Source organism: Cricetulus griseus, chromosome 9 (genome assembly GCF_003668045.3).
Source record: "Cricetulus griseus strain 17A/GY chromosome 9, alternate assembly CriGri-PICRH-1.0, whole genome shotgun sequence".
NCBI lineage: Eukaryota > Metazoa > Chordata > Mammalia > Rodentia > Cricetidae > Cricetulus > Cricetulus griseus.
The window spans coordinates 3,148,704-3,159,163 of record NC_048602.1 but is presented as its reverse complement, the minus strand read 5'-3'; the positions used below and the strand labels follow the sequence as shown (position 1 = coordinate 3,159,163).

The following is a 10,460-nucleotide window of genomic DNA, read 5'->3' as shown; positions in this document are numbered from 1 at the left end:
TGCATGGAAGCAGAATGTTGTATACATAATTAATAAATGAATGAATAAGTAAATAAATAAATAAAATCTTAAAAAAGAAAAAACCTCCTCAGTAGACACCCTGGGCTAGCTGGAGAAAGAATCACCCGGGCCCCATCCTGCACGTGAGAAAACCGAGTTTCCACGCACAAAGCCCCTCCCGCTCAGTAGGTCCTGGCGACTTCTGCCACCACCCCTTACACCCTCTGTCAGCCCAAGCCCTGGGTGGCCTCCCCTCCTGCAAGAAGGGAGCTGAGACCCCCGTCCAGCCCGCTGCGGGGTAGAGCGCAGGCCAGAGGCGCGCCAAACGCGCAGGAGGCTCGCACAGGACGGGGGCGTGGCCTATGTAAATGAAGGCGGGGCTCGTGCGCTGTGGGCGGTGCCTAGGCAGAGGGGGCGTGGCTCCAGAGAGATGGGTTCGGCCTCCCCGTAGGACTGGAAGGCTGGGAGGGGGCTGGGCCTAGATGAGATGGGGGCGTGGCTCCAAAGATGAGGGGCGTGGCTCGCTCTGCGGCATTCGCGGGGTGGCGTGGAGGTCCGGAGCTCGGGATCCGCCTATGGCTCGGCCTCTCTCGGGGGGGGGGCGGGGCTCCAGAAATCTGGCGCTCCGGGGCTTGGGCGGGGCTTCAGTGCAGCCGCGAGCCCGGCGGGGCGGGCGGGTGGGGCGGGGGCGGGTCCCGGCGCCTTCTGGGGCCCTCGGTGACCACTGCACCTCAGTTCACCCTGGGCTCCCGCGCCGCCAGCATGACCGACGCGCTGCTACCCGCGGCCCCCCAGCGGCTGGAGAAGGAGAGCGATGACTACTTTCGGAAGGTGGGTGGCGAGCCCGCTCACCCCGCCGCGCTCGCACACAGGGCAGGCTCGCGGCGGGGGTCGGCCGGGTCCCCAGGGGGGAGGGGACGCGCGGGGCTGGTGCGGGCCTCGCAGCGGAGCAGGGAGGAGGGCGACAGGGGACCGGGTGGGGCCGGGCGCCCCGAGCAGGTTGCAGCCGGGCTGGGGCGCACAGGTGCGCGGGCGACCGCGCGGGCGAGCGGCGCGCAGGTAGGAGCCTAGAGAGGGGATCCGGGTGGCCCTGCCAGCCTGCCCGCGCCCGTGGGGAAAGGGCCCGCAGCCCCTGGCCACGCTGGCGAGCTCGGTCCCCTCGCGCTGCGACCGGAGCCCAGATTCCTCCACCCGAGCGCTCAGCGCGCACGGAGCGTTTTGCTCTTTTGCCTCCCAAACACTTTGAGCAGTCTCCCTCTTGGACTTCTTAGTAGCTAAGGGAGGGTTGGTTGCTGCTGTGCGGCCAGGGGACTTGGAGCGCGCCTCCCTCGTTTGTCTTGGGTCGCCTAAGAGGGCCAGAGAATGGCAGTCTCGCCCCTTCTCCAAAGAGGATTTATCTCTATTTGGTTGTCCGAGAGACCGAGCGGGAGAAGAGACTGGGCTCTGCGCGCTTGGCACGTCCTGCCTCTCCTGGGCAACTTACCCGGCTGCCTTTCGCCCTGGAGCTCAGTTCCTCAAAAGCCACCCCAGCAGGCTCCCACCGCGGCGCTGACACGCTCAACAGGCGGTGGGAACTGGCTTGCAAAGACGCTTGGGAGGTTCGAATCACAGTGACAAGCTCACCTTCGTTTCAGGTCCCTAGTGAGTCTAAAAATAGCCCTTGGAGTTTGGCCAAGGATCACCTGGTGGGTTGAGAGATTGTCGTAGATATTTTTCTCACTGATACCATCGAAGGCACAGCGAGTGATCATGAATAGGGAAGTGAAACCCTGCTTCCCACAGAGCAATCAATCCTTAATTGTTCAAACGCCACTTCGCAAATGGGCTTGGCAGCTGCCGGCTTAGGGATCTTGCTCACGAATGAAGGAGGGGAATATGGAGACAGGTGGGGACAGTGGGCAGTTTTTTTAAGTTGCTTTTGGCATCTCGAAAGGGTTTTAAAGTATATTTAAGTTGAAAGATGTCATCACGGAATTACAGGATTATAACTTCTAATTATGTGTGGCCTTTGGGCCAGAGGATCACAGGCCAGAATTGCAGGAGGTTGCTTGGCCTGGGAATCCCAAGATGTCCAACCTAAGGCCCCAGGGCCTGACTGACTGCCACCCCCACAAAATTGCTTTACAGCCTCCGAAAAAGTTGTTACCTCTCTCTGGGACCTCAGTTCTTGCTAGATTGTTTGTCTTCTGAACAGATGGTTTGGCGGACCTGTGGCAGCTTCTGGCGGGGAGGATGGCAGGGGAAGTCAGTGGACACGCATACCCTGCAGGACTGGTTCTCCTTGTGGTACCCTTCCAGGCAGTCTTAGGGGAGGACATGGGTGGGGAAGAGAAAGGTTCGGAACCTAGGTTTTGTTGTTTTTTTTTTTTTTTTTCTTAAGATTTAAGTGTGTGTGTGTGAGCCTGTGCCTTGGAGGAGGCCACTGAATACCCTTAGGACTGGAATTACAGGTCATTGCGAATATCCACTTAACATGGATGCTAGGAACCAAACTCAGGCCCTCTGCAAGAGCAGCAAGCACTCCTAACCACGGAACCCTGTCTCTCTAGATCCCTGTGTGTTTCTTAGGTGCAGTTTCTCTGCTCTGATACAGACTACTGATGGCTTTAGCCAGTGTGAAATTATGTCCAGTTGGGGATGTGGCTCAATGCTGGGACACTTGCCAAATAAGCAGGTGGTCCTGGGTTCCATTCCCAGCATTGTGAAAATAAATGGATGGAGAAAGCACTAGCAATATAGTCTTGCTTGTCTGTCTGTCTGTCGGTCTATCTATCTATCTATCTATCTATCTATCCATCCATCTATCCTTCCCACCAGCTTATGTCCCTAACTCGGACATGCCTCCAGACTGGAAGCTGGGCTAGCAGGGATGCTGGCTGGGGAGGTTGGGATGATGAATGGGACCTGGCAGTCTGCCAGCTTCGGACTGGAGATACCATTTTGGGAGTCACCCAAGTAATAGACATTTTGGATATGGCGGAGTAAAGAAGCCTGGGACAGAGCTATCTGGCTAATGGGAAGGAATAGGGAGGGAGACAGAAGACAAGACAGCTGCCAGGGTGGCGGTGTGGAGGAGGCTGAGAAAGGTTAAGTCTTTTTAGCAGACAGCCAAGGTGGAGAAGCCTAAAGAGTGATGGGCAAGTCTAGATTATCCCTTCAAGGGAATAGCAGAAACTAAGTCATCGGAGGGTGGGAACCAAAGCCAGTGTGGCTGGGTTGCTGGAGGGAGGCTAAGGAAAGCAGGCAGAAGGCAGTGTACTCACGTGTGTGTGTGTGTGTGTGTGTGTGTGTGTGTGTGTGTGTGTGTGTGTGTGTGGTCTCATATTGTCCAGGTTGACCTTGTATGTGTGGTTTTTCCAGACAAGGTCTCTCTACACAGCTGTCCTGGCACTCGCTCTGTAGACCAGGCTGGCCTTGAATTCACAGCGATCCTCCTGCCTCTGCCTCCGAGTGCTGGGATCAAAGGTGCGCATCATCACTGCCCAGCTCTCAATGTATATTTTTAAAAAGATTTTTATGGTGCTGGGGATGGAAAAGGGGAGGGGGGCTTGTGTATCTCTCACAAATACTTTACCTCTGAGCTACAATCCCTATTCTCAAATGCTTGTTTTAGAAAGGGCAGGCAAGTCTGCAGACTTATTTTTGTTTTTCTTTTTCCTGGTTAGTTTTTTGTTGTTGTTTTATTTTCTATTTTTATTTTCTGAGAGAGAGAGTTTGAATTCACTATCCTCCTGTTCTTACCTCCCAAGTGCTTGGTTACAGGTATGGACTTCCTCAACCTGTTAGAGTCTTCCTCAGATTTTTGTTTTTGTATTTGCAGCCTCCAGGGCTTGCTCCTGTTTGGTTGGTATTCTATGGCAGCCTCCTAAAACACTTTAAGAGAACGAAGTAGTGAAATAACATAGGAACACAGAGCAAATTTGCTGCCCCTAGGCTTTGCAGGCCCCTCCTTCTGGAGGGTGGACTGCGTTTTGCTTTCTAAGATAAACCTTGATCACTGGCTCACCAGACAAAAACCAAACAAAAAAAACGCCTGGAACTGTGATAGCATACACCTGAGATCCCAGTCTTCAGGAAGCAGCCAGGCTGGTCTCTATACACAATGAGTTCCAGGCCGCCTCGCCTCGGACTAACAGTAAAAACCCTGTCTCAAAATACAAAGTAACCAAAAGGTGGAAGTGAGGATGTCCAGGGTGGAGAATGGGTAAATGGAGAAAACACTTCTGGCTGACCGGAGGGAGGTGAGGTCTGGAAATGTTGTGAGGGTGGGCTAATGGACACCCCAAAACTGGAAATGCCCTCAGGTCAGCCTCCTCCACCCACGTACGTACAGGAAGGATTGGGTCCTTATCTCCCCAAGACAAACTTAATTTTTATCAGTTCTTTGTCATCCCTTCCTCTCAGCTTTCAAATGCTAGTCTGCTCTCTTCACTATGGAAGGCTGTACCTGTGGCTTGACCCACAGTTGGGAACAGACTGGACTGATTCCCCCACTCTCCTGTCCCCTGGGGAATAAACCTTGAGAGAGTTGGGCCTGGGCTCTGCCTCCCTGGGACAGCTCCAACTCCCAGGCCCTGCTGTTTCAGTCAGGCCTCATTTCCTGGGGTGCCAAGCCCGGCTGGGAGCTGAGGCTTTGTCTGCAAAGTTCAGGCCATGCTTGAAAAGGAATGAGGCTTTTTGGTGTTCCCAGTGAGCCATGGGGTGGCTCGTTGGCCGTAGTCAGCTGTGTTGTATGTGACTCACACACAAAAGGAAACCTAATTGCCCACAAGTCCCTACACAAGTTGGTTGGTTGTAGATCCAAAGTGTGCAAAATAGCAGGGATTTTTGGGAGGATTGTGGGAGACTTGATGGTACATAGCTTGAGGACACAGGTTATCCCTGGGCCAGGACATCTCAGGACAAACTCTGTCCTATGGGTCTCTCAGATAACTTGGAGGCATTTCTGAAAAGAATAGGCAAGAGAAATTTCTAGACTGTCACTGAGTCCTGTCTTTCTCTGGCTTCTCACTGGGCGTTTTTTTGTTTTTTGTTTTTTTTTTCCTTTTTACTTTTATGATGCTTACCTTAAACCGTAATTTTATAAGATTACTCTTCCTTGTCTGGGTTATTTCTGTCTATATATTTAAAGTTCTTCCTTCTTAAGAGAAGGGTCGGTCCACTTGCTGCCCCCCTTCCCCTAGGTTTTTATTCTCATTCAAAAAGGCTTCAAAAAGAGTGTGTTTAGACCTGTTAACTGCAGAGCTGCGTGCTGATAGCAAACCCCCTTCTGGGGCCTCCTCCCCAGGGGCTGTAATCCTAAAATCCCCCAGAAAACCTGTTTCAGCTGGGAGGAAAAAATACAAAAACCCTTTCCTTCCACTTTAGGGAGGCTCAGAGTGGGAGGTGTCAGCCCTGTGCTCGGGAGGTTGACAGACAGTGAGGCTTTGTCACTTGCTATCTCTCTCCACCTCCTCTTCCCCAGGGAACAGTGTCTCCAAGTGAATTTAGCTTCATTGTTTTTACTTAGAGCTGTAGAAGCCTTTGATTGTTTGTTCTCTAAACCTGCTGGCTGGACAGGGCCCCAAGGTCCGCTGTGTCCTGGTTTATGACCGCTGTTTACTCTCTGAGCTTCCTGGAGGCTCCGTTGGGAAGGAAGGAGAAGTCCTTCTTTGTCTTCTAACTTTATGAGAAAAAAAAAAAATTGAGACAGGATCTCATTTTTATAGCCCTGGCTGTTCTGGAATTCACTATGTAGACCAGGCTGGCTTCGAGCTTTGCCTGCCTCTGTCTCCTGAGCATTGGGACTAAAGGCATGGGCCACCAGGCTGGACTCTTTCCTTTTTAAACCCAGACTCTTCTCTTCTTCCTCTGCACCAGGGGATCATAGGAGAGGCTCCCGTGTCACCTGTGGCCTGGGGGGACTCTATTTCATGATGGATTGCTGGGGACCTGACCCGGGGCGTCTGGTGTTGTTCACCCACACTCTGTCTCTCTGTCTCCTGTTTACTCATTATTTTAAGGCAGGATCTCCCTAAGTTTCCCAGGCTGGCTTTCCACTCTGTATCTCAGGCGGCCTTTGAACTTTGATCCTCCTGCCTCAGCTTGACTTTATGGATCACAGTGGATCCCCAGCTCCAGTCTTAGGGGCTAATGATATTGTCCCCAGCCTCGGGAACCATTGTCTTTTCCCGGGTGGGGAGGAGGGAGGGACAAATAGGGTGTCTATATTTGCTGATCCTATTCCTCACTCCTCAGGGCTAGAGTAATTGCTTAGCAAGGGCAAGGCCCTGGGTCTGGTCCCCAGCACTGAAAAACAAACGAAACACAGAGAAAGGTACAAACCCCTTAACAGCCAAGGGTCCACCCGCTCTTTTTTTTTTTTTTTTTTTTTTTTCTAACTTATTTTTATTTTATGTGCATTGGTGTCTGGGTGAGGGTGTTGAGTTCCCCAGGAACTGGAGTTACAAAACAGCTGTCAGGTGCCACGTGAGTGCTAGGAATGGAACCCTGGTCCTCTGGAAGGGTGGTCAGTGCTCCTAACTGCTGAGTCCTGTCCCCAGCCCTGTGGTCCCCCACTGTTTAGATGAGTCTAACGGCCAGGCTGACTGCAGGCTGACCATGGCCTTCACGAGGGCCCCAGCTTGCAGGAGTGAAAACCAACAACCCAGAGACCTGCTGGCTCTCTGCTGTGGCATTGTGGCCAGGAGGAGTCCCCTGGCAGAAGCAGAGTTTCCAGGTGACTCAGAGGAGAGAGAGAGTCAATGTGATGAGCTGTAACACTGTAAATGTCCCTTGTTTCCTGGGGCTGTTTGGACGGTTGCCAAGACACCACCTGATGCATCTGGGCTCCAGCTAACACTTCCTTCTGTGGCTCAGGTGCAATGTCTCCTGACACAAAGGCTCATTGGAAGTGGCCACAAAGAACAGAGGCGTCCAGGTGCATCCCGGCCACGGGAGCTGGGGGCCGGCATGGGCAGCAGCGCTGTCTGCCGAGCGAGCGCCAGAGACAGAGAGAAGGTGGTGAACCGTGTGGTTCATGCGGCCCCTAAGGCTTTGGAAAACTCCCAGGTTTCCATTTGCTGATGAGAGAATAGAGGGACCCAAACAACTTCAGAGGTGGCTTGTTTTTCTTTGGTACTGTTTGCATTTCACGGTGCCATAAGTTGTCATAAAGACGGCAATCACAGCAATGTACAGGTTCAAGGTCAAACACAAATGCCAGCCCCCGTCCCCACCCCACAGCCGTACTGTCTGGATAAGGACTGTTCCTATGGTGTGACAGTCTCATGGGTTAGAATAAGTGGGCCATAGGTTACTTCTGGAAATACAGTTCACTCGTGGATGTTTTAGTGATTGTATGGTTGCCGTGCAGTAGCGTTGATGTGGGCTGTGGAGCTCACTGGAAGGAGTCTCTACTTTAATAAAGTCTTGATTCTTCTGGGAATGACTCCCCTGAGAATGGATTGGGATGTTGGGAGGGAGGCAACTGGGCCTCCACCTAGTGGATATCCTAGAAGGGTAAGAGGGCTATTTTTAAATATGTTTAACCTTTATTGTTTTTATTTTTTATTTTTTTAATCTTTTTTTTTTGTTTTTTTGTTTTTTAAGACAGGGTTTCTCTGTGTAGCTTTGGAGCCTATCCTGGCACTCACTCTGGAGACCAGGCTGGCCTCAAGCTCACAGAGATCTGCCTGCCTCTGCCTCCCGAGTACTGGGATTAAAGGCGTGTGCCACCAATGCCAGGCTTATTTTTTTATTTTTTTTTAAGATTGTATTTATTATGTATACAACATTCTGCTTCCATGTCTATCTGCACACCAGAAGAGGGCACCAGATCTCATAACGGATGGCTGTGAGCCACCATGTGGGTGCTGGGAACTGAACTCAGGACCTCTGGAAGAGCAGCCGGTGCTCTTAACCGGTGGGTGCTGGGAATCAAACCCTGGGCCTCCGGAAGAGCAACTGGTGCTCTTAACCATTTCGCCATCTCTCCAGCCCCATAAGACGCTGCTGGTAGAATCAAATAGTGTTTTAATTTTGTATTATCAAGATCTTGATGTGTAGCCCAGGCTGGCCTCAAACTCAAGGTATTCTGGCCTTAATCTTCCAAATGGGGACATCACAGGCCTGCACCATTTGTTCATCTGCTTATTTTAGGCATAGAAATCTCAACTCCCTCCCTCCAGTCTCCAGCGTGGCGAAAAGTGAAATGAGCTGTGTGTGTATTGCAGGGTATGGCTTGCTATTTCCGTACTTTCTGGCTGACAGCTCTGGCAAAGTCAGTAACAAACAATTCTTGTTTTCCAGATTTTGGTGGTTGAGTAAGGGATTGTGCAAGCAGGAAGGAGCCAGAAAGGCAGAGAAAAATATCCTTACTGGAGAAACACACCTGCCTGTGTGGCCCAGGACGGGGGTCCAGGTCCACCCTGTCTGTCACTCTCAACTGCCAACTGTCTCAAACTTGCACTTTGCCCTGAAATCACCTGAACTTGTATAAGTACGGGCTTTATCTAGAGTCACTCATGTCTTCCAAATTAAACGTCTCCAGTTTTTCCTTAGGCATGGCTGTAAAACAGTTTTACAGCTGAACAACCTGTGGGAGTTGTTTGAAAAGATATCGAATACACCACAGGGTAGTTCTTCAATATTTATTTATTTATTTAAAGACTGGTCTTGCTAGGTAGCCCAGCCTAGCTTTGAACTCCTGACACTCCTGCCTCACCCTCCTGAGTGCTGCCCCCCCCCCCCCCGTGTGTGTCATCACACATGGTATCCTGTTGTGGTATCCTATCACTCAGCAGTAAGAAAGTAACAAGCACTGGTGAATGGAGCATCATGGGAAAAAATCTCAAGACACGTTGTCGGGCAAAATAAAGATAGGTATTGATTCTATTTATGTAGATTGAGGACACACAGAAGTGTAAGGCGATAAAGATCAGAACGTTAGGCCTATGAGATGGCTCAGCTACCAAAGACTGCCACGCGTGAGGAGGAACTGTGTTTAACCTCTGGGATCCACGAGATGGAAGGAGAAAATGACTCCCAAAAGTTGTTCTCTGACCTCCACACAAGTGCTATGATACGTGTGTGTGTGTGTGTGTGTGTGTGTATGCATATATATATATATATATATATATATATATATTTCATGTGATCTCACTCAAGTGAGCACATACACACACACACACACACACACACACACACACACACACTAAAATGTAATGAAAAATTTTTGAAAAGAAATGCAAGTGCACCAGGTGTTGGTGGTGCACACCTTTTATCCCAGCACTCGGGAGGCAGAGGCAGGCTGATCTCTGTGAGTTCGAGGCCAGCCTGGTCTCCAGAGCAAGTGCCAGGACAGCCTCCAAAGCTACACAGAGAAACCCTGTCTCCTAAAACCAAAAAGAAAAAAGAAAAAAGAAAAAAGAAAAAGAAAAGAAATCCAAGTATCTGGGATGATGAAATATTTTGGGGTTTTGACAAGCATATCTGTTGTCCAAATGCATTGAATTCTGCACTTAAGATTTGTGTGTTTTATACTGCGGAAATTAAACTTCAGTTTAAAAGTAGCGTAGGCAAAGAAGGTAGCGAACTGGCTCCTGTAACCGAGAAATCCAGAGCGATGGCTTCAGGTCTGGCTTGATCAAGGGTTCAAATGCTGTCACAAAAGTTTTCTTCTGGTTGCCCGACTGTGAGGGTGCATGCCTTTAATCCCAGAGACAGGCGGATCTCTGTGGATTCAAGGCCAGCCTGGTCTACAGAGTGAGCTCCAGGACAGCCAGGGCTACACAGAGAAACCCTTGTCTTGGGGAAAAAAAAGTTTTCTAGTCTGTTCCCTCTATAAGGTTCCATTTCTAGGGAAACATTCTCCTACTGCAGCTTAACCCCCGCCCCCCCCCCTGAGATACGGTCTCGGTATGTAAGAGAGCATTGTGACTCCTGCCTCTGAAGTCACTGGGACTGTAGGTGTGCACTGCCACACCCAGCAACCGCCTCTAGTTGATAAGCTCTGATTGACGGACATTCCCTACTCCTGTACTTTTCCCTGATCCTGCCTTAGTTCCAGGGACTTGATTTTTGAGTTATCCAGGCATGAGTCACATGTTCTCCCTCTTGGGAAGGGGAGGGAGAACAGGGATGTATCTCCCTAGCCATCCCTGGCTCTGAGGTGAAGAGTGTCCCACCCGAACAGGGTGAGGGGAAGCCGGGCAGCCTTCAGCCACAAGTGAGCTGCCTGAGCACCGCGCTGCGGCTCTGCAGCTGTAGCCGTCTTCCAGCTCAGGGACACGAAGGATCAGCTGAAGCTCCATTCCGGCATCCATGCATTGGTGTAGGGGTCTGAAACCTAGGAAGTGGTCCTAAAGCTAGCAATGAGATTGAACATCCTGTCAGAACCTGCTTTTCCTCTCTCTCTCTCTCTCTCTCTCTCTCTCTCTCTCTCTCTCTCTCTGTGCGTGTGTGTGTGTGTGTGTGTGTGT

General features: G+C 50.9%; 1 protein-coding gene across 1 annotated transcript in view; it reads left to right on the top strand.

Moving 5' to 3' along the window:
* The first annotated feature begins 762 nt into the window (after positions 1-762).
* Positions 763-10,460, top strand: part of Rhpn2 (rhophilin Rho GTPase binding protein 2) — a 61,605-nt gene continuing 51,907 nt past the window's right edge. Inside the window, exon 1 of the mRNA XM_027430284.2 lies at positions 763-831. Coding sequence (XP_027286085.1) covers positions 763-831 — 69 coding nt within the window. The remainder of the gene's footprint in view (positions 832-10,460) is intronic.